The sequence below is a fragment of the Phocoena phocoena genome, chromosome 12 (assembly GCF_963924675.1).
Source record: "Phocoena phocoena chromosome 12, mPhoPho1.1, whole genome shotgun sequence".
Taxonomy (NCBI): Eukaryota; Metazoa; Chordata; class Mammalia; order Artiodactyla; family Phocoenidae; genus Phocoena; species Phocoena phocoena.
In genome coordinates this window covers 51,380,631-51,405,906 of record NC_089230.1, presented here as the reverse complement: position 1 = coordinate 51,405,906, position 25,276 = coordinate 51,380,631, and the positions used below count along the sequence as shown (strand labels likewise).

At 37.8% G+C, this 25,276-nt stretch overlaps 1 protein-coding gene across 1 annotated transcript in view; it reads right to left on the bottom strand.

The window, feature by feature from the left end:
• PDSS2 (decaprenyl diphosphate synthase subunit 2) overlaps window positions 1-24,333 on the bottom strand; it is a 253,866-nt gene extending 229,533 nt beyond the window's left edge. The window contains exon 1 of the mRNA XM_065888771.1: window positions 23,720-24,333. Coding sequence (XP_065744843.1) covers window positions 23,720-24,000 — 281 coding nt within the window. The 5' untranslated portion in view covers window positions 24,001-24,333. The remainder of the gene's footprint in view (window positions 1-23,719) is intronic.
• Window positions 24,334-25,276: the final 943 nt, after the last annotated feature.

Here is a 25,276-nt window from a genome sequence, read left to right as displayed (position 1 = left end):
TTCACCAGATAATAAATTAGAATGTAATTAAAGTGCATTCTGTCTGTTTATCATGGACTAAGATAGCTCACTGTAATTCTCAATTATCTGCATGAACACACAACATGACAGGCATGGTGAGTAAACCTTTCAGCAAAGGGCAAAAAACATCTTAGGAATGCACTAAAATTGCTAGATTCTTCTCTAGTCCTTTTAAAAATTTGTTTCCGATTTTGATAAATTATGTGAATGGAACCAAATTAATTCGGTACTTGCTTTCATACAGTAAGTCATACAGTAAGTTTAGACTCATAAGTCTCCAAACTTCTTAGTTTGCTGGTAATTTGCTAAGGGCAGTGACTAAATCATGAAAGAAATCAAAGAAAACAAAATTGAATATTTACTGCAAACCTCTGCTAGGTGGAAAAACTTAAGCACAGAGAAAACAGAAAAATCACAAAGGAAAAAACATATATGAACATTTAAAAACATGTTTAAAAAAGCATTTGTAGCATATAAGACAATAAATTCACTATATAAAAATCTCATAAGTATTAATAACAAGAAACTCAGACCATGAGAAATAAAGGAGCAAAACATACAAAGAGAAACAAACAGAAACATAAAAAACAATTCTGAGTAAATTAAATTTAAATCAGGGTAATAATTTTCTATCTATCTAATTAGTAAAAAGTCTTTTTTTAAATGATAATAACCAATATTGGCAAAAATATAGTGCCACTTATACTCTCATACATTATTTCTTATAATAAATTGATCAGAACTCTTCAAAATTACAACTTGCTGTTTTGAATTAAACAGTATAAAAATGTTTCTAATGTTTTAGTTCAGTACTCCCACATCATGGAATCTATCTAATAAACAAAAATATTTATCACAGCTTCACTTACCAGTAATAAAAATCTGAAACAACAAAAATCCAACAACAGAATAAAGACACAATGTAAAATATGATATAATCATGGATGGAATATTATGTGGCTATTTTAAATGATGGTTATGAAAACTAAGTAGAAAAGGCTAGAAAACTGTATGTGTAAGGTGATCACGTTTAAATTAAAAATATGCACATTAAAGAAGACTAGGAAGGAAAATACCAAAGTGATAATCATGTTAAGCTGGTATGGTACTCTGAACAATTGCCCCCACCACCACACCACACTCCAAAGATGTCTAGGTCCTAAATGCCTGGAACATGTGACTGCTACTTTACTTGGCAACAGGAACTTTGCAGATGTGATTAAAGATTTTGAGATGAGGAGACTGTCCTGGATTACCTGGATGGGCCCAACACAATCACAAGGGTCCTTATAAGAGGGAGTCAGAAGGGTCGAGTCAGAAAAGGAGATGTGACAACAGAAGCACAGGTTGGAATGATGCGACCACAGGTCAAGGAAAATGGGCGGTCTCCAGAAGTTGGAAAAGATAAGAAATGGATTTTCCCTAGAGCCTCCAGAAGGAACTCAGCTCTGCTGACACCTTGATTTTATCCCCATGAGAGTCATTTCTGACTTCTGACCTCCAAAAGAGTTAGATAATAAACTTGTGTTGTTTTAAGCCACTTAATTTGTGGTAATTTGTTACAACAACAGGAAACTCATAGATGGTAAGATCGCCCTTTCTAAACTTTCTGTAATGTTCAAATTACAGAACTCTATTGATGCATTCTAATATACAAATTTAGCTAAAATTTAAGATTCTAGATGAAAACTTACTCTGCTGTAGTGGTTCCCAACCCTGGCTGCATATCAGTACAGACATACATCAGAGACATTACAGGTTCGGTTCCAGACCATCAGAATAAACTGAATATAGCAATAAAGCAAGTCACAGGAATTTTTTGGTTTCCCAGTGCAAATAAAAGTTATGTTTACACTATACTTAGTCTATTAATTGTGCAGTAGCATTATGTCTAAAACAACAATGTACATACCTTAATTAAATAATACTGTATTGCTAAAAAATGCTAACCATCACCTGAACCTTCAGTGAGTCATAATCTTTTTGCAATAGTAATATCAAAGCTCATTGATCACAGATCACCATAACAAATATAATGAAAAAGTTTGAAATATTGTGAGAATTACCAAAATGTGACACAGAGATGCAAAGTGAGCAAATGTTACTGGAAAAATGGTGCCAGCAGACTTGCAGGGTTGCCACAAACCTTCAGTTTGTTAAAAAAATGCGGTATCTGTAAAGCACAAAAAAGCAAAGAACAATAAAACGAGTATGCCTATATCAAATAATCGGCTTTAAGAAAAAAAAAAAAATACCAATGCCATGCTTTCTCCCCAGTCCCGAGATTCTGATTTAACTTTTGTTAGGCTCAAACATCAGCGCTTTTTAAAAGCCCTACACACTACTGTGCAGCCAGGGTTGAGAATCACTGCTCTAGTATATCAGCTCACGACTGACAAGTTTCCCTAACCCCAAACAGGAATGTATACCACTCTAAAACTGCATTTCTTTCAAGAATTCTGCAAATGAAAACACTCAACGACAGTTTGGCTTAAGACTGGAAGCTGTGACCTAGTTTAACTGACACTATCAAAGGAAAAGAAAAGAAAAAATAAGGTCACTCTTCTTCCTCAATGTTTTTCATTTTTGTAGTTCAAAGGACTCTTCAGAGATACTGTGCTCCAAGAAAAAGGTTCTTATTAGCTGTTACGCTGAGGCCCCATATTTAAATAAGAGTAATTCATAACAAGAATTGTTCTTCCTTTGCTTTTCTATTGACAATTGACTTAGATTCCTAAAACTATGTAAGATATTTAGTCTTTGAATTTTTATGGTATGATTTAGAAATAGTATAGACTCGCCAAGTCTGTCAAATTCCACTGATAATGTATTCTTCAAAGTCATATTTTCCCTCTATTTTCCAGGTAGCAAGCTTACTTATTAAAAAACAAGACAAAACACACACACTTTAGTATGTTTGTGAGCAAATGTATAGAGTTTTCAAATGTGAGATTCTCAGCTAGAAAAATCACTGACAAAGTCTTATGCATCTCTTGGTCAACTCATAGCAGCAATATCCACATGTGAGGGACATCGTTATCAACCAAGTGTGTCCAAAGGTTGATCTCCATAGCAACTGTAACTCTGCCAAATGCAGCGTATAAGGCATCAGAGTTAACACCACATGCACACAAAATGTTGGTATATGTAGTCTGGATTGTTGCTGTAGAAACCTAAAACCAAGTCTCTGACAACCATGGATAAAATGAAAACAACAACAGAAGGGTCCCTGAGTACTCAGCCATATACTACTTTGCTTTCAAGCAGGACAATGCCATTCTAAACACCACATAGTAGTCTTGATATCACTAAAGGAAAATCTTCTATAAAAATATTATTTAATGATGTCATGTATCTGTTTAACATTAGGAACTACTTTGTATTCCCTAAAAGATTGTCCCTCCCACCCTGGGCTCAAATGAATGTTCAAAAGCTCACCCCGACAGAGTACTGTCACCTCCTCCTGGCCTCAGCCAGAGCCAGTTCTGCACCCTGGCAAGCTAGTGAGGTACCACGTTTTGCTGCCGCCACCATGATAACTACAACAGATAGAAACAAGCTTATTCGAAAACAATTTTGCAAAAAAGAATAAAGTAGGAAAAATCACTCTATCTGATGTTAAGTCTTACTATACAGCCATCATAATCAAGACAGTGCGGTACTGGCAAAAGAACAGAAACATAGATCAATGGAACAGATAACCCAGAAATGGATCAATACAAATGCACCAAATGATTTTTTTTTTTTAAGAAGATGTTGGGGGTCAGAGTTTATTAATTTATATATTTATTTTTGCTGTGTTGGGTCTTCGTTTCTGTGCGAGGGCTTTCTCTAGTTGTGGCAAGCAGGGGCCACTCTTCATTGCAGTGCGCAGGCCTCTCACTATCGTGGCCTCTCTTGTTGCGGAGGACAGGCTCCAGACGCGCAGGTTCAGTAGCTGTGGCTCACAGGCCTAGCTGCTCCGCAGCATATGGGATCCTCCCAGACCAGGGCTCAAACCCGTGTCCCCTGCATTAGCAGGCAGATTCTCAACCACTGTGCCACCAGGGAAGCCCGCACCAACTGATTTTTGATAAAGGTGTAAAATCAGTTCAATGGAGAAAGGAGAGTCTTTCAAACAAATTATTCTGGAACAACTGGACCTCCATAGGCCAAATAATAATACTGAACCTTGACTTATAACTCATGCTATATACAAAAGCGGGTGCAAAATAAATCATGAATTTAAATGTAAAACACGAAACAACAAAGCTTTTAGAAGAAAACACAGGAGAACATTTTGGGACCCAGGGCTAGGAAAAGAGCACTTAGATATCACATCAAAAACCACAGACTGGAAGAAAATATTTGCAAATCACATACCCAAAGGACTTGTATCCATAGTGTATTAAGAACTCTCTGAACTAAACAGTAAGAAAACAATTTATTTGAATATGGGCAAAAAGACCTGAACAGACACTTCACCAAAAAGTTAAGATACTAAGATGGCAAGTTAGCACATGAAAAAATGCTCAAAATCATCAGTCATTAAGGAAATGCAAATTAAAATGAAGATGAGCCATTACTACACACCTATTAGAATAGTTAAAATAAAAAATACTGACAATACCAAATGCTGGCAAGGATGTGGAGGAACTGGATTTCTCATATTTATATATACATTTACCACACAATCTAACAATCACACTCCTGAGCATTTATCTTCGAGAAATGAAAACTTATGTTCACGTAAAAACCTATGTGTGTTCACTGCAGCTTTATTTGTAATAGACAAAACTGGGGAGGGAAAAAACCCAATGGTCTTATGGTAAATGGATAAACTATGGCACATTGATAAAATGGAATACTAATCAGCAATAAAAGGGAATAAACTATTGACACACACGACAACTTCGGTGGATCACGAGAACACTATGCTGAGTGAAAATAGCCAATCTCAAAAAGTTACATACTATATGATTCCATTTCAAAATTACAAACATACTGAAATGGAGATCAGATCAATGAATGCCCAGGGTGAGGAAGGAGGTGAGGCTGAGAATATAAACGGGTACCACTAGGAAGTTTCTTCATGGTGATGGAACAGATGGCTCCTTCGAGCATGTTCTTGCCCTCAGTTAAACTGCTTCAAGTGTCTAAGCTTAAAAATGTAATATTGCTGCTTTGATAGTGAATATCTCAGATGGCATCACTTTCTCTATTCCCTTCCAGCATTTAAAAAACTTTTTTGTTTTTGTTTTATAGGCCTCAAGTAATGGGACTTACAATATGCCGAAATCATCAAGAGGTTTTCCCTAACTCATTAAGTTAAAATTCTCCCACATAGTTAACTGCTGATTTTCACTCAAAATTACCATGATACTAACTCTGCTCTTCCTGACTTCCACACTTTAAACTCTGTATGTTTATATCGAGTTTCCTCAAGAACGCCCTCAGTTCTCTGAGAAAAGGAAGTCCTTTTACCTCAACACACCCCTCACTGTTTTGTTTTGTTTTTTTGTTTTTTGGGGTTTTTTTTGCGGTACGCGCTCCCCTCACTGTTGTGGCCTCTCACATTGCGGAGCACAGGTTCCGGACGCGCAGGCTCAGCGGCCATGGCTCACGGGCCCAGCCGCTCTGCAGCATGTGGGATCTTCCCGGACCGAGGCACGAACCCGTGTCCCCTGCATTGGCAGGCGGACTCTCAACCACTGCGCCACTAGGGGAGCCCCTCCCTCACTGTTTTAATACATAGTAGATGGTCAATAAATATTGGTTGGCAACACAGCCATGTCTTTCAATTCCCCTCCTTAATTGATACTATTTTTCCCCCCCCAAGCCTTAGCTATTATTCCTCCTCCATTCCCTCTGCCTTACTTATAGGGACAGAACCACAAAGCAGAAGCTGAAGACAGGGACTTGGAAGGGCATTGTTTTCTTTGTCTCCCTTCAGAAACTAGTTTAAACATTTTAAAAGAGAATAAAACTAAATTTATACCTTTGGCACATGTCTTTGAAAGTAAAACAACCATCGTTTAACAAATAAGCTACCTTTATTGGAGAACAGTCTAAGGGAAAAGCTGAGGGAATACCCCTTGTGCACTAATGGATTTTAGAGGATTGCTTTCCTCTAAAAGCATGTGAACTCCATCAGTCTTGGTCCCCAGTGCTCCGAAACTCTGCACTCATGACTTGTGGGAGCCTTCATGAATTTAAATATATTTTTACCAATCATGTGACTTCTATCTATCCAAGAGAATTTTTCAGTGCCAGAAAAGTTTATGATTAGGGGTCCATTCTTTTAAGAATATTTATACTGCCTAAATAACTCCAGATGTTTTGCTTTGGTTTTTGGTTAAGGGGTGGAGGCAGGAGGGCAGGAATCAAAATGAAGACCCTCCCAATTAGAAATGTTTGCCATTCCATCCTAAATGAGCTCTTTCTTATATTTCTGCTTGGAAGTCCCAGAATTTAAACTTATGACACTCATGTGTAATGCCAAAATATGAGGATTTAGATAGGATTGTTACTTTAAAAAAATGGTTTGTGGATAGCTTACATCTAAATTATTTTTACAAATCACAATCATATGAAGCAGAGATTGCTTCCTGCATTTGTAATTAATTTGCCAACAGTATGAAGCACTCTTTACAGTCAGCTGTTTTTGATAGAGGAGCAAATTATGGAATGACAAACTCCATATTTTTTGAGAATTTGTGCACCTGCTGATTAGAATTTGTTCTCAAATTCTATCCAAACCTACAATGTCTTAAAGCTAATATATTTTCATACTATATATTAAGTATAGTCAAAACTGTCTGAAACATTCTGAACATCACTAGACTCATAAGGAATTTAATTTTGCTCTTTCTGTCTTCAAGAAGGTATATGCCAATCCCATGGAAGATTTCAAAATAAAAGGACGTAACAGCATCTCGTGGTAATCCATTCCTAAAAAATGTTGTATCTAGGAAAAAGTGTCCCTACCTAACTGTAATCAATTCTGCTATAATTTAAGTGCATTTTTCTCCCTTCTCTGTCTTCAGGAAGACTTGATCACTATCTTCAACTATGATATTCTAGGCTATGAAGAATAATATGTAAGATAAACACCATGATCTAATTAAAGTAATGAGTACGGCAAAGGTCAGGAAAAGGCCTCTGGTTAGGAAAGGTTTTGCTTTATTCAATTCAATTCTGTGAGTACTTATTGAAGGCTTTCTGTGTCAAGTATATGCCAGGCAATATGAATATACAGACAAAATCATCTCCTTCAAAAAGTTCACAGTCTTAGAAATACTTATACCTAAATCAGAGGTCCAAAATAAAGGATCCACAGAAGCCAATGAATCCATGAAATGGCCAGCTGTAACTGAAGCATCTCAAATGGTGACGTGGAGAACACAAGGCCAATCTTTTTTTTTTTCCAGCTTTATTGTGGAATAATTGACAAATATAACTGTATACATTTAAAGCGTACAACACATGCCCAGTCTAACGCAGCCACCACTTGACATGAGCAGATTAAGACCATGGAGAATGCAAGTTCAATAGCGTCACAGCTTCCAAGTTTTTGAAGAGAATGAAAGTTAGAGGAATGAGCAAAATATTTAACCTGGAGAAAGTCAGGGAATGCTTAGCAAAAGAGCTAACACTTGAGTCCTAAAGGTGAAGCAATGCTTACCAGGTATGAATATAGATGATTTATCTCCTATGGCCACAGCTTAGGGTGGAAAGGGGGGAGTGGCAGAAGTGACTAGAGAAGAAGGAAGGGATGTTTTGCCATGCACAGGCCAAACTATATCCTACAGAACATGGGAAGCTACTAAAGAGTCTGTGACTCCACATCGTAGAAGGGTACAATTTATCAATCTGTAGTAAGCTTTACCAAAATGCTACCCAGTGAGAGGTCAATATTTGATAGGCATATAAAGATGCAGGCACCTTGTTCATAATCCATAAAGCTAGAGTGGGCATCACTGTACCTAAATACTTGTCTTAGGCCTCCAACTACTGTGATGTCTAAGTGCCCATATGGTTCCAGTAGCAGCAATGACTGCTTAAACAGCAGCCAATTTACCCATAGAAAAGAGGGTAAAAAAAAGAAAGTTTTGGGAGATCTACCATCCCCAGATGTTTCCCCTTTACTCTTGGCAAGGGTTTAAAAAAAAAAAAAAAAAAAGATAATACCTTAGTCGTTGCTAAAATGACCTAAAGTTAGCAAAACATCTTGACATATATTATCCTCTCCCATCTAAGAGATCCTCGGCTCCCTATTTTCTCCTTTGGGTTTATAACACACCCACAGCAACCAACTGTATTCATATTTTGAACTCCTTTCTTTATACTAAACCACTTTGAATCCAAGAGTACTAAAATCTAATTCAGGGCCACAGGTTAACCAGCACCCCTTTCTTCATCCTCCTAACCCATTTTAGTCATCGTCTTAACCCATTGGTCAATCTTATTTTACCTGCAATTCAGTAATGAAAATATAATCAACTCTAACCCAAAATTAATCTGCATTTTCCTTCAGAAAGGATGTTTGTTTTTGCCAGGGACGTTTCCTATTCTCCACTTAGAAACAGGGAAAGAAAACTATGTTGTCCTCTAAGCCTTTCATTCAAGCCTCACAACAGGATAGGTATTATTATTCCACAAGATAGCTATTATTATTCTCATTTTCAATGATGAGAAAACTGAAGCTCTGAGTAGTCAACTTGTCCAACAGCAGCTGGTAAATGACATAAGCCAGGTCTGAACAGGTCAATCTGCTTCCAATACTATGTTCTTTCCACTATACTACATAGCTTCAACTGCTGTTTCTAATAATAACAGTCATAATACTCCACTTCCACCTTATATTTGTACAGTGCACTATACCTTTCAAATCATTTTCATCTGTATTATTTCTCTGGGTTCCTAAAACTATCCTTCAAGCAACTTAGGCAAAGGAAAACAACAACAACAAAAATAACCTAATATCACAGAGAAAGGATTATTAGGCACAAACAATAGCTAATAACAGCAGCTATGTTTATTGAGCACTTGAGCTAAACATTTTACAGTGTTGTCTCATGTAATTCTCATTACAATCCTGTGAAACAAGAATAATAACAATCTCATCTCTTTTACAGATGAGGTAACAAGGCTCAAAAAATTCTGTAGTTCACACAGCTAGGAAACAGCAGTGTTAGAATTCAAGTTCGGGTACTGGTTAGCTCAAAAGCCCATGTTCTTCTCTACAACCTCAGCCAGTACTGCCTCCCTCCCTCGCGGTGCTCCTCATAGAATATTATGCTTTCACTGTAATTAAGTTAAACTAAAACTAGTTGGAATTCCAAGTTAAAATTTGTATGCGTTCCCCAACCCACTATTAAATAAAAGTGGTAGAAGCAGCAAACAGGTGGCAGGATAATATCGACCCAGAATTTAAAAGAAATTCTTCACTGGAAAACCGACATGTAGATAATCAGAAACTCAATATAATTTGGAGGGAAATCAAACCATCAAGCTCCCAAGACTGCCCTCTTATGGGGCAAGAAACATTACCCTGACCATTTAACAAATGAACAAATTATTCTAACATACATTCAATATCAAGAAATTATTTTTTTTAACATATCCTATGCAATAGTTAAAGTTATCAAGGATGGAAAAGATCCATTCCAGTTTTTTTTCTAAGTTGCCCAGGTACATCCATAAGTATTTTTAAAATTAGGTTAAAATACTGGGGCCAGGACCACTAACCTCTAGATGTTCATTTCTGGGGCTCCTTTCTATGTACTCATAAAATTATACCAGGCACACTTTATTGTCATATAGTCATACTTGTTTTTAATCATGGGTACTATGGAATAAAAAGTACATGAAAAAATAAATAATATTTAAAAATAATAGAACTACATAAAAATGCTTTTAAATAAAAGCTTTGTTAATATTAGTCCTGTGAAACTGACACTCCTTTAAATACACAGTAACATAAAAGAAGTAACCTAAAGTTAGAAAGAAATGTTGATGAAGATTTGTGAAACCATTTTTATTGAGGATAAAATAAATTTCATTTATTTGGTGATATTTAACCATTTAAGATATAGAAAGCACCTGTCACAAAGCCCTGTAATTCACCAGGGATCGAATCCATGTTTTTTAGGACAATAAACTGGAACAGTGAAAAACTAAGAGAGTATTAAAATTTCAATTAAGACATTGGCAGTGAAAAAAGAAAAGTGAAATTATGCATACTGAAAATTAAAAGAAAAAGCTTTAAGAGAAGTTTGGAGATACAATATGATACTGTCGGGAAATAGATTTTTTCTTGAGAAACAAAAAATTGTACAAACACAAAGTAGACACTGGCAGTAAGGGTGGGAAGAAAAATGAATAAGTGACTAAAACCATTATGTATGCACAAACTTGGAAACCTCAGGGAAAATTCAGCAACTCTTGAATTTTCTCTCTCAGTACCTCTCCTTCATTTCCAACACTAATAAATAAATAGCACAACTTCAATGATCGGAGTATCCCTGGAGAATAATAAACCATGCAGGTATTATTATTTTAAAATATTAACATCACCAATTTGGAATAATACAACTAGAAACTTCCAGAACATTTTTGAAGATACTCTTCCATTTTACCTTCAATTTTTAAAATTTGGCTTTTTAAAAAAACAAGTTGAATTTTTATTCAAATACACCTTTCTTAATAAGAACACATTTTAATAGTCTAGTGGTTGCACATGGGCTTTATTTTCCTTTAAAAGAATTTCAATGACATACTCTACCCTTCTTCCACCTGGTAATTTGTACTCCAGCACAGAGGAGAGAGCCAAGATATAATTGACAACCTAGGACATAGTACATTGACTCTTGAGCAACACAGGTTTGAACTGCACTTATATGCAGATCTTTTTTTCAATAGTAAATACTTCAGTACTACACAATAGTTGGCTGGTTGAATCAGCAGATGCAGAAACACAGATACGAAAGAACCACATACTATATACAGAAAGGGACTATAAATTATCCGTGGTTTTTCAACTGTGGAGAGGGTGGGCACTCCTAACCCCTACATTGTTCAAGGATCAACTGCTTTTCAAAAAGTCATCTTCCTTTCTATGGAGTCCACTTATTAACAGTGTTTTAAGTTCAGAGAAGAAACAGGAACTCTATTCTACATAGGCACATAAGAAATATTTAAACTATAAACCACCACCTATCCCAAACAAACCAAAGGAATCTCATTAATGTCCCACACAAACTGTCTTAGGAAGGGAGGAGTATTTCCCCATCCCAAGCCCCCTACGAGCAAAGACACACCAATGCAGAGAGAGATCATTTCTCAAGTGATTCACAGGCATTTATAAGGTGGCATATTGAAGAACACCAACGTGAAGACCAACGTACCTTCTGTTCCAGTGGAGCCTTTATTTATGGAGGAGTTGTGAATGTGACAAGTGCAAAAACCATATCTATTTTATTCATCCACTAGCTCGCACACTACCCTGCATAGGCATTCAAGAAATATGTCTGAGTAAAATGCCATTCAAGGATAGCAAGAGAGAAAAAGAATACAGCCGATGTAAACACTTTATTTCCTTAAACTATAGACAGATACATTGAGAATTATCTACATTTAGTATAAGAATTTTAATGTATAAGGAGGCAACCCTGCCAATGCAGAGACTGAATACTATGGAAGGTCATTAAGAATCAAGTGCTGATCAGTCCACATACAGAACCAAGATAATGAAAGTGATGGTCTGGACAAGACTAGAAGTGAGACAATTCCCACCTGGTGGGACTTTCTTAGTTCATTGCATTACAAAGTTGGAAGGTAGATATTAGAGCTACAAAATATCAGTTTATTACATATGTGATCATGCTTATTTTATATGTGAATAATATATATGTATTTTATATGTTTGTTTTACATGTAACCATATTCTGGAGTATGGATTATCACTCTCAATGTAGCCTTTTGTTTATTTTTTTACTTTGGAACTCAGTGCTTTGTATTTACAGAAGAAAAATAATAAAGGAAAAGTCTGAAGCTAAAAAAAAAAAAGCCCTGTAATTATTAAACACTATAAAGAATATGCTCATGCAAATTACCAATGCTTGAAAAATTCAAAACACTACTGCTAGGTTTTTAGAATATGATATAATATTCACTAGAAGTATCTCTAGCCTCACAATTGTGGAAACAAAACCAATTCAGTTTGCTAAAAAAAAAAATCTCTGGAGCAAATGAAATAAACTTCCAAGGAGATTCCAAGAGAATGGTAATTTTTAAAGCTATTTTAAAATATCTGTTAAAATGAAGTTTCAGTGCACAAAAATAGAAAAAAATGAAAGGCTTTGAGAAGACTTTGGTGAGTCACAGGAAGAAAAGCAAATCCAGCTGCACTCCATAAACTAAAGATTTGTATCTAGAACTTCGGATAAGTATTAAATCAGAAACAACTATCTGAATAGTTAACATCTAGTACCCATTTTTAAAACCTACTCTAGGGTAGCTATTCTTGGGAAAACATTCATTAAACTCTTAAAACCACAAACACAGATAAGTAAATTTTGGTAACTAAAGAACGTCCAAGGTGTGTAAAACACGTACACACACACAAGAAGATTCTGAATCCTATAGAAGAATAAAGAAGGAACAATTATAGAATACAATATTGATGAAAAGCATTTGGCAATACAGCAGTAACGAGCAATATGAGAAAAGAGATGTGGATGTCTGAATCCTAATTCATTAGAATCTAACCACAAAGAATTAAGTATTATAGCACTTAAGAACCTACAACCAACTTATCTTTATTAACTGGGCCCAGAATTAAGAACACAGACTAGTCAGTATTCCTCAACCTTGAGTAACATTTGGAATATTTTTAAAGGGTAAAAATTCAGTCATCCAGTATTGCCTTAAATGATTTTTATTAAAATGTTATTTAAATATGTATTAATATAAAAGTTATAAACACTGTATGGTTATGGTTCTTAAACAACTAAAATAAATAAAATTACAAATTGAATACAAAACTTATTCAAAGTGGCATTAATTTACTATGACAGGTGATGGTACTTGACTTAAACTAAATTGCAATTCCCAGTAATGAAAATGGTTCTGACCGTCTGGGGCGGTTCTTTGGAACAAGGGAATCCTATGGTAAAGATGCTATTCTCTCACCACTATTCTCTATTCAAACTATATGAAACTTTTATTTATTTAACACACTGCTTTTACCAGGTCTCCTGACTGGGCCGACAAGATTCTCTCTTAACTCTTGACACAAGAAAAAGATTGGTGAGGAGCATACCACAATCATTACTAATCACTTTAGTGGCTTCTAGAAAGGGCTAAAGATTTGGGTGGGAGGGACTACAAATGAAATGGACTCCCTGAACCCAAAAAGCAATGAGAGAAGCCCAGGGGAGGCTAGGTCTGGTGGTAGCAGTTAACTGCCAGAAGCAAAGTAGGCATGGTGACTCTCACAGGCAGCAAGGTGGATATTGGGAATATTAGGTAATCTCAGGCTTCGTTGTGATAGGCAGAAATCCCTGTCCATATTTAATTGGTCAGATTCAAGAATTCAAATCAATAGCCATCCCACTAAGATGTTTTGATTTAAATAACCAAAAACAAACAACTCCAGGTCTAGTGAACAGAGACCTCTCTGAGACGCTACAGTGGAGAGTCTTGGCCTCTCACTCAAATCTAAGACCCACAGTTCTTGAATGAAGAGGAGGCCAAATCCCTCTGGAAGATTTTTTTCCCAAATGCATCTCTGGCCATTACCCAGGTAATGATGAGTTGGCAAAAGGAAAATACCCAATCCTCTTGAGGATTATTACCTACTAGCTCTGAGCTAATGTTAAGTAGGAATTAAGAATACCACTGGTCCCATTACTAAGGCATAACTTTTCTGGGTAAAGTTCTGGGCACTTCTCTAGAGTGCCCAGCTGTTCAACAAGTTCTTTCCACATTGTCCAGTCAGAACTTGCACGTGTCCCAGCTCTGGGAGAACTCTGACAGTTGTACAGCTTATAGCGCCCAAGCATCCTATGTGTGTGCTGCTTAGTTTTCAATAACAGACTCAAGTGGGCACCTTAGATTTCTGAAGCCTTTCTGTGCATGCTCTCTCCTCTTCTGCATTCTGTCCCACAATTTCCAGCTGCCTCAGCCTCCCCCAGATCTGATCCGTCTCTTCAACTCAGCAGTGCCAGCACCCTCTGCTCGAGTTCCCCCTCTCTGTGCTGCTATTTGGAAAGTACCTCTCAGCAGAAAGTCAGTGATCACAGCTCTCACCTCATTTGTTTTCTCACTCACAGGGATCACAATCCTGTGCTCCTTGTACTCTAAGCAGAATATAGTTGTTTCATATATATTTTATCCAGTTTTCTATTTGTTTACAGCATATTATTCTAGCTTAGCAGAAGCAGACATTTCCAATCTATCCTTTTTGCCTCGTCTATCCCTTGTTCAGCATACCCCAAACTACTACTTCCTGACACTTTGCTAGGCAACTCCTTGTGGCTTATTTTTCCCTGCCTTGGTCATGTTCTTCCCATCCAACATGACCCAACTCTTATATCACCTTAACTTTGGAAGTCTTCAATTTTCTCTAGAGAGAGATTTTTTCCTCTTTCTCTGCCTCTACAGCATATTGTTCACACATACTACAGCATATATCTCAATATCCTCTATTTGCATGTCTCCCCACTAAAATGACTTTCTAATAATAATGGTAACTGCTAACATGTGACTACTTTCTATGTTCCAGGTACTCCTCTAAGTACTTTGCCTATACTTGCCCATTTACTCTTCATAAAACCCTAAGATATGGGTACTATTATTATCCTCATTTTACAAATGAGGAAACTAAGGCACAGAGAGGTAAAGTAAATTGCCTGAGATCCCATACCTTGGCAGTGGTAGAGGCAGGATATGCATCTAAACAGTCTGATTCCAGAGCTCATGCTCACTATACTGCCTCTCACGAATTCCTGAAGGGCAGCAACTATGTCTTATTCTTATTTGTATATCCATGCCCAGAGCACCTCAAATATTTGTGGAATGAATTAAAATTTATAATTTTCTCAAAGTCTTCCAAGAAAAAGTCCTTCATAAGTAATGTAGGCTTTCAGTACAGTAATTACAGAACTGAATCTAGAAAGGGTCTTTCATAAACATGGGAGAGACTAAAATTAAATTTCTAATAATAAATTCACAGAGCTCTAAAGAAGTTTACCATGCAGAAAAAGACTAATAAGGTTTTTTAGGTAGCTAAGTAACTAGTGAACTCAGTCAGGAACAAAAAGTCTCTACCCAGGAATCAATACCCTCTAAGAGAGAGACTAAATGTCATAATTTGTCTCCAACAAATGCATACCAAATTGATCCCATCTATCTAAATCTAAAATAGAGATCACAGTTTTTCCAAGGCAAAAGTAAAAAGACAGAATATTTAAACAAAAATTTAATCCTAAGAGCCAAATCTGTCAAGAGTAATCAATGAACACAAAGCCACATTGCTCAATGGACTTAGCTATGTTAAATAACAAGAATTTAACCAATTCTATATGAAAAAAAGCATTGTTATTATCTTTGAAACAATTAAGTGTCCTCCATATGTTTATTAAAAGCTCTTAAGTTCTTGACAGTAGATAGTATATGCAGTGAATTTATAAAAGCTAGAAGTACTTAAAAATAATACTGATTTATAGAAATTTAAGTGACTAAAAATATATATTTTGCACAAATGGATAATTACATTTAATTAGCAAGATAGTAATGGCCCATAGGGTTCAAGCTGTACTGGGAGAAAGTGGGGATTGATGCACTGTCACAACCTCTCCCACACTACCCATCCACATCACATACCTGGACTTTGACATCATCCTACATATAATACCACTGTCTAGCTTGGACAGGTCCACAATCCCTCATCCAAAGTTCTTGAAACCAAACGTCGTTCAGAATTTGAAATTTTTCGATTTTAGAAAGGTGCAATTCACCCAGCACTCCAGAAAAATCTGGGGCAGCACCCTGTAATCAAACACATGAATATTTCTGTAGCAAAATGCAAGAACATTCACATTAAGTGGGATAAAGACGACTATAAATGATCTCACATCAGTTCAGGTCAGATTTATGAGTCTAAGAAAACATTTTTTCTGAGCTTTCAGGATTTTTAAACAGTAGGAAAAGGATGATAGATTTGTACTATCAATACATACTGCATTCAATCTGCTCATTCCCTGACTGAGAAGTGACAATAGCTCCCTTAGCTGCTATGTTCAGTTACAACACTAATTTCTACTAGTCCAGAATTGGCAACACTTTTGGAAATCATTTAGTCAAACTTTCTACTTCACTGCTTAGGAAACTACAGCCCAGAGATGGAATAACTTGCCTAAGGTCACACTGTTACCTACTGACAGAGATGAAACTAGAACATACAAGCCTCCTGTCTCCTAGGCTTACTTACTGTTTGTTCATTCATCCATCCATCCATCCACTCTCTCTCTTTTCAAAGTGATTTCTTTTAGCTTTTCAAAATAACGAAATAATTATAGACTCACAGAAAGATGCAAAAATAGTACAGTCTTCCCTAGGTATCCACAGGGGCATTTGGTTACAGGACCCCCTGAGGACACCAAAATTTGTGTTGCTCAAGTCCCTTTTATAAAAGGGCATAGTATCTGCATATAACCTATGTGCATCCTCCAGTATACTATTTTTTTTTTTTTTTTTTTTTTTTGCGGTACGCGGGCCTCTCACTGCCGTGGCCTCTCCCGTTGCGGAGCACAGGCTCTGGACGCGCAGGCTCAGCAGCCATGGCTCACGGGCCCAGCCGCTCCGCGGCACGTGGGATCCTCCCTGACCGGGGCACGAACCCGCGCCCCCTGCATCGGCAGGCGGACTCTCAACCACTGTGCCACCAGGGAAGCCCCAGTATACTATTTTTTTTTTTTTTTTGTCTGCATTGAGTCTTCGTTGCTGCACACGGGCTTTCTGTAGTTGCGGCGAGTGGGGGCTACTCTTCTGCGGTGCACGGGCTTCTCATTGCCGTGGCCTCTCTTGTTGCAGAGCACGAGCTCTAGGCACGTGGCCTTCAGTAGTTGTGGCTCACGGGCTCTAGAGTGCAGGCTCAGTGTTGTGGCACACAGGCTTAGTTGCTCCTCAGCACATGGGATCTTCCCGGGCCAGGTCTCGAACCCATGTCCCCTGCATTGGCGGGCGGATTCTTAACCACTGTGCCACGAGGGAAGCCCCCGAGGGAAGCCCCCGAGGGAAGCCCCCTCCAGTATACTTTAAATCATCTCTAGATTACTTACAATACCTAATACAATGTAAATATCATGTAAATAGTAGTAAATACAATGTAAATGTTATATATAAATAGTTGCCTGGCTCAGCAAATTCAAGTTTTGCTTTTGGGGAATTTTCTTCCCCCAAATATTCTCAATCCATGGTTGGCTGAATCCACAGACACAGAACTCGTGGTTAAGGACTGACTGTATAAAAAGTCCTTATGTATCTTTCATCCAGCTTCCCCCAATATATAACTGTAGTACAATATCAAAACCTAAAAATTAACATTGGTATATTATTGTTAACAAAACTACAGACCTTATTCCATTTTCAGCACTTTTCAAAAACCTGTATTCGTTTGTGTGTAGGTATATACTGTTCTACACAACTTTATACCATGTATTGATTCATGTACCTACCATCACAATCACGATACTAAACTGTTCCATCACCACAATATACTCCTTTGTATTTACACTCCTCCCTGTTCCCCACAGTTTATGACTTAGTAGCCACTAATCTGTTCTCTATCGCTATAGTTTTGTCATTTTGAAAATGTTGTATAAATAGAATCATACTTTTGAAATTGGCTTTTTCCTTAGTTGTGGTAAAATACACATAAAATTTACCATCTTAGCTATTTTTAAGTATACAGTTTGGTAGTGTTAAGTATATTCACATTAATAGTTCATTTCTTTTCATTGTTGAGTAGTATTCCATTGTATGGTTGTACCACAGTTTGTTCAACCACTCACTTTTGAATGACATATGGGTTGTTTCCAGTTTTGGGCTGTTACAAATAAGGTTGCTACAAGCATTCATGATAGGTTTTGATATGAGTTATTATTTCTCTGGGATAAATGCTCACAAGTGTGATAGCTGGGTTGTATGTTAAGTGTATGTTTAATTTTATAAAAAATTGCCACGCTGTATTCCAGAGTGGCTGTATCATTTTTACATTCCCATCAGCAATGTATGAGAAATCTAGTTTCTCACCAGGACTTCATATTGTATTTTTTATTTTAGCCATTCTAATAGGTTTGTAGTGGTATCTCATCATGGTTTTAACTTACATTTTTCTAATGGCTAATAATGTTGAACAACTTTTCATATGCTTACTTGCCATCTTTATAGGCTCTTTTTGCCCATTTCCTAATTGTATTGTTCGTTCTCTTACCACTGAGTTTAGAGAGTTCTTTACATATTCTGGATACAAGTCCTTCTTCAGATAGTGATTTGCAAATATTTTCTTCCTGTGCCTAACCTTTTCATCCTATTACAAGGTCTTTTTGCAGAGCAAAATTTTCAATTTTGATGAAGTCCAATTATTATATTTTTTCTTTAATGAACTGCATTTTTGGTTTCATGTCTAAGAACTGTTTAACCTAGCCCTAGGTCCCAAAAATGTTCTCCTATGTTTTCTTAAGTTTTATAGCTTTACATTTCACATTTAATTCCATTTTACATAGACCTTTTTTTTAATATGGTGTGAGGTTTAGGTCAAGGTTCATTTTCTTGCCTATACTGTCCAATTGTTCCAGCACCATTTGTTGAAAAGACTATTCTCCCTCCATTGAATTGCTTTTGCACCTTTGTCAAAAATCAACTGGGTATTATTTGTGTTGATCTATTTCTGAGTTCTCTATTCTGTTCCCTCAATCTGTCTATTCCTCTGCCAATATCACACTGTCTTGCTCAATTAAGCTATATATATTAGGCTTAACATAAGGTAGAATGACTCCTTCCACTTTCTTGGTTTTTTTTTCAATATTGTTTTAGCTATTCTAGCTCCATTCATGCTGTTCATTTTACTTTACTGTACTGCTTATTCTTGCTTTTAAGGTCTTCCCTATGCCTAGTAGAGGTATGACAGCCTAAGAAAGAAGAAAAAAGAATCAAGAAGAAAAAAAATTGTAATATAGTACCACCACTCTAAAACACTACCCATGTAATTTCTATCCATCTATCCCAATCACATCCCAGTTTCTTCATGAAAGATTCTCTACTATTCCAGCCACTTTAGTTTTTTTATTTTTGTTACTGAGGTATAGTTAATGTACAATAGTGTATGTTTCAGGTGTATAACATAGTGAATCACAATTTTTAAAGGTTATACCCCATTCACAGTTATTATAAAATATTGGCTATATTCCCTGTGTTATACAACATATTCTTGTAGCTTGTTTTATACTTAGTAGTTTGTACCTCTTAATCCCCTACCCTTATCTTGCCCCTCCCCCTTCCCTCTCCTTACTAGTAACCACCAGATTGTTTTCTGTACCTGTGAATTTGTTTCTTTTTTTGTTATATTCACTAGATTGTTTTATATTTTATTCCACATATAAGTAATATCATACAGGGTTTACCTTTCGCCAGGCCACTTCAGTATCTCTAAATGCAATAGCTAATATATCTCTACTACTCATTAGTAACAAGTCATTTACCTCCTTTTGATATTTGTAAATATATTTGTGTCCAACACAATGTCTATTCTCAAAGGACATGGTCCATGTTTTAGAATTCTTTATATTCCTCCATAAGCTTCAATAAACACTGAATTAAGGATTATTTATCTAATTGGAACTTACAACACAGAGAAATTAGAACATCTAGAACAAGAGTAAAAAATTAGCTAATTGCTACATTGTTCCTAGTAATAAGATCATTATCTCACTAAATCTCAAGATTTTAAATTTAATCTCATTTCTCAATTAAATTGTTATAAAAGTATACTTCTAGGCTTTTTTCCTTTTTCTTGGTGAGATAACTTAGGTAAAGAAAGAGAAGGTAGTGAATACTGAATTATGGTGATTTCCTTTTTTTCTCCTTCTGTTTGCCAAAAATGTCACAATACATCTAAATTTTAGGGCCATAAGATATGATTCACCCCTAATATATCAATACCATGTATATCTACCCAAAAAGTAAAATGACCCAAGGGATTAGAATATTGATTTAAGCAAATAATGTAAAATGGAACTAGTAAAGGAATTTACCAAATCCAATTTCCTATGGTCCTAACTATATTAACTCTATGGGGTATTTGTGTCCTTTGGATAGCATACTGAGAGGCTCTCTCTCTTAATTATCAATGCTTTGCTCACAAGATTTCAACAAAGTAAGGTGCAGTACGTGAAACAATATAGCTGCTTAATCCATGTTTTTTAGCTATAATTTACAATAACCACAATCTGCCTACCCTATGGATCAGATGCCTGCTTCTTTGCTAAAACAGATATATGCACGACCCCCTCCCCAAAAGTTTTTTGTTCATTAGCTGCCTGTGAGTTTAGACTGTTTAAATAATTTAAATAAATGTAATAAAACTATATGTAGATTAGCTCCTCCTTTTCTTACAAAATAATCTATATATGTTACTACAACATTGCTGAAACTTACTATTTTGTTCCTCTTCAATTCTTTCACTGTAATATGGGACTAGGCAGGCGGGGTAGGCTACATACAGTCAGGGAAGTTTCAGAGCCATCAGTCTTACAAGCTTTCATCTAGTGTGTCTCTGGTGCCCTCAAAGGAATCTTCTCTAAGACCCCAAATGCTGCTCTGAAATTTAAGTAGATGAACTGCAATTCTCAGAATACATACATTAATAAGGCTCTTTCCAGTTCTGCCCTTTTCACTTCAGCACTTTATTACAGAGACTACAATATGCATCTGCACAATGTAATATACAGTCCAGGAGGATTGGAGCCAGGAACCCCCACGGATATGAAAATCCAAGGATGCTCAAGTCCCTCGTATAAAATGGCATAGTATTTGCATATAACCCAAGGCACATCCTCCCCTCTACTTTAAATCATCTCTAGATTACCTACAATACCTAATACAATGTAAATTCTATGTAAATAGTTGTAAATACAATGTTAATGCTATAAAAATAGTTGCTGGTGCACAGCAAATTCAAGTTCTGTTTTTTGGAACTTTCTGAAATTTTTCTTCCCCTGCATATTTTCGATCCACACTTGGTTCAATCTGTGGTTGTGGAACCTACAGATCCGGAGGGCTGGCTGTACTACTACAACCTCCACCACTAACACTATCATTCCCATCACATACAGAAAAACCCACTATTTGATTAGCAAAAATTAAGAGACTTCATGGTTCGTGTGTTGTGAGAACACAGAGTAACCTGAACTCAGACACTGCTAGTGAGAACATACACTGGTACAACCACTTCGGAAAACAATTTACTATCTCCTAAAGCTGAACACATGTGCACACACGCCTTTATTCTCTCAAGACAAGTACACCAGGAGACGCGTGCTGCATATTCACAGCAGCACTTTTCATAGCACCAAAAACTGCAAACAACCCAAATGCTGATCGAAAGAAGACTGTGGTATATTTACACAGCAGGATTTTACACACCAGTGAAAAACTAATGAAGTATATTTAAACATAACAGGGATAAATCTCAGAAACAATGTCGAATTTAAAAGCAAGTCATAAAGGACTGCATGCAATAAACTAGTATATTTGTAAATTTCAAAAATGAGCAAAATTATACACATTACTATTTAAGGAAACACTCGTGTAATTTTTGAAGGAAAAATAAACACAAAACTCAGTATAGTGGGGATCAGGGAGATGGACCAGTGAAGAGAGAAGGTTCAATAGGATTGATAAAGTTACACTTCTTCAATTGGGTGGTAAGCTCATTCGTTTCATTATTAAGCTTTAAAATATATACGTATGTGTGTTTTGAGTGTGTATCATCTAGAATCTCTGGAGAACTAACATTCCAGCTTCAGGACAAGTTTAGCCTACTCATAAAATGACATTCCTGATAACTGGGAATGATGCCAATAAATAAAATCACTCTACTATTGCTATTTGGTAACTAGTAACAAAGAAATAGCAAGTGTCTCATAAAAAGTTAAAGCAAGAGGATGAGCAAGGGAAGTGAGGGTGGCTATAAAAGGGCAACGTGAGGGATCCTTGTAGTGATGGAAACGTTCTGCATCTTGACTGTATCAGTGTCGATAACCTGCTTGGGGGGAGAAACTGCATAAAGGGTACATTGGCTCTCTCTGCATTATTTCTTCCAACTGCATGTGAATCTCCAATTATTTCAAAAGTGTTTTTTTGTTTTTTTTTTTAAAGAAAACATTTTTTAAAAAGATAATTTTTGTCCAGGATTTCTCCACCTTGGTACTACTGACATCTTGGTGCACCTAATACTTCATTGTAGGGGGCTGTCCTGGGCATTGCAGGGTGTTTAACAACATCCCTGGCCTCTACCTACTTAACACCAGTAGCATGCCCCAGTTGCGACATCTCCATACACTGCCAAATGTTCCCTAGTGGGCAGACTGCACCATTTGAGAACCAATGCTCCAGTCATAAAAGTGAAGAACTGTGGAAATATTCTCAATTGAAGGAGACTAAAGAGACATGACAACTAAAGTAATACCTCATCTTAGGCTGAATCCTGTACTAAAGAGGAAAGAATGCTATAAAAAAAACATTATTGGGTCAATTAACAAAAGTGGACTATCAATGGTAGATTAAATAACAGTACGATACCAATATTAAAAGTAAGTTGATTAATGTAGTTATGTAAAGAATATCCCTATGCTTATGAAATGAAGTACTTGGGGGTAAAGGACCATGACATATGCAATGTACCCCGAAATGATTCAGGAAAAATATCTGTGTGTGTGTGTGTGTGTGTATGTATGTATTCTGTTTACATATACATGTTAAGAGTATACGTGTGTATGTATACCATAGGTGAATATGATTATAAAGTTATGTTCTTTGTATTATTTTTATTCTTGCAAATTCTCAGTATGTTTGAAATTATTTATTAATAAAAAGTTGGAGTTTTTAAAAATGGAACCAAAAGTTGTGGTCCTTAAAGTCCTAATGGCAGATTTCACAGTAGTAGTTCAGCATAAGTGACAAAAATCCCGAGAGGAAAATGACTACTGACTAGATAAATTCCTACTTCAAGCCTGAGACAAACGTTGCAAGTAACTAACTTTCGGCCTATCTCCCCCTCCCCATTCTTTTTAGAGGTGACCTCTCGAATAATGCGGAACCAAAAACAAACCTATCCCACTTTTAAAAGACTATTTCTAGGAAGCGACTCAAACCCACATCCCTACTCGATTTCTCCACAAATCACTGTGACTTCACCTTCAGTAGTTAAGAAGCAAAAACGCGAAAAGCGCACGTGTTCTCATTCTTTCTCCGCAAACAGTTAGTAAGTTAAGGTGAGTAGAGAAGACACAACATCGAATGCCTAGGATGGCTGAGGAAAGGAAGAGGTAAAAAGGGCAGGCAGTCAGTCTGAGAGAGGGAGGAAAGGGTGTATAGGCCAGGAAAAAGGATCCGAGTGGGTGCGAGTGTGTCAGGGCGAGAGGGAGTAGCTCACCTGGCTGTGGTAAGCAGAGGGTGCTGAGTCCCCACCAGCTTCCGCACCTGCATAGCGATGTTGCTGAGCTCGTCGCTCAGCAAGCAGCGGAGGCTCATGAAGGACGTGGGGTAGCCCACGATCTTCTCCGCCTCTGACACCACTTGGTTCCAGTGGGCCGGGGACCTGGAGGACTGACCACGCCAGGAGACCACCGAGGAGATGGTGTCGAGGGGGCCACGTCGGGGCCCCGAGGCCCCGAGATAACAGGGCAAGCGCAAAAGCAGCTGCCGAAGGCTCATAGTTTGAGTCTGGGGGTGTCAGGGACTTGAGGGTGTCCGGAGGTGGCGCGGGAAACAAGCTAGGAGCAGATGAGGAACTTGCGGGAACTAGAAGGAAGCAGCGCTTCTTGACCCTCAGAGGAGGGTGGGTTTCTGGAGCCGTGACCAGAAACGAACTTTAACTGCAGCTTTCTGCAGCCTGGGTTAGACAGACAACAGCCCCAAGTCAGCGCTGCCCACGGCCATCTAGGGTAGCAGTCACAGCACTGCCTAAGTGGGGAGCGCCATATTGTGAGCGTCAAACGCGGCTTGCCGTAAAGACGGAGGAGGGCTGTTCTGCGGCAAAGAATTTTTTCCTACTTTACGGCGCAGCCGTGAACGGCCCGGAGGGGCGGGGCTTTGGAGGTGAACCCCGGAAGGCGAGGTGGGATGAAAACATCAGCTCCTCCCACTTTCTCGTCCCTACGAGGACAGAGGGTGACAGAGTCTGGGTTGTGGGCCCCGAGTGGTGCTGCAGCCCCTTGAATCTGGGACGAGTCAGAATCGTCGTAGAATTCCCAGCGACCAGCGCAGAGTAGGCACGCATAAATATGTGTCGTGAACGAGGGTCGGTGTCTACTAATGGTCTTTTCGCGGCCCCCAGCCCTCCGGAAGGAGGGGCTCAGGCGGAGGCGCCAGCTCTTCTGGGAAGCCATCGGCCGCCAAGCCCTGGCAGTGGTGGTGGACTGGCGTGAGGGCCGCTTCTCGGACTGTGGGGCTTCAGGAGCTGTGGGCCACGGCTCATGTGGAGTGAGGTGGGAGGCAGAATCCGGACGTGGGGCTGAGCGCTCGTGACCTCTGCTCCCAACCTAGGAAAGGTGGCGTAGCCCCGCAGAAAGGGTGTTTTTTGTTTTTTATTTCCCCAGGGTGTGTCCTCATTCCTTGTCTCTGGCCGCCTCACTGAGCCTCAGTTCCCCTGTGTACAGCTCAGGCAGAACCAGCAGTGCCCCCTGAAAGGGTGCAGAGAGACACTTCTAGAAGGAAGCTCCGCTCACCGTCGAGAATCCAAAACTACCACTGACTCTAGTGCTTCCACTTACATACAGCCCATGTATTAGTTCATTTAATCCTCAAAACAACCCCGTTAAGTAGATAATATTAGTATTCTCCGTGTTTCACATGAGGAAACCGAGGCACAGCCAAGTCGTGTAAATTGCCTAAGGTCACACTAGGCAGGAAAGTAAACCCAGGTAATCTGGTTTCTGAATCCATGTTCTTAGCTACAACATTACTGTCTAAGTAACAGGTTACCAACCAC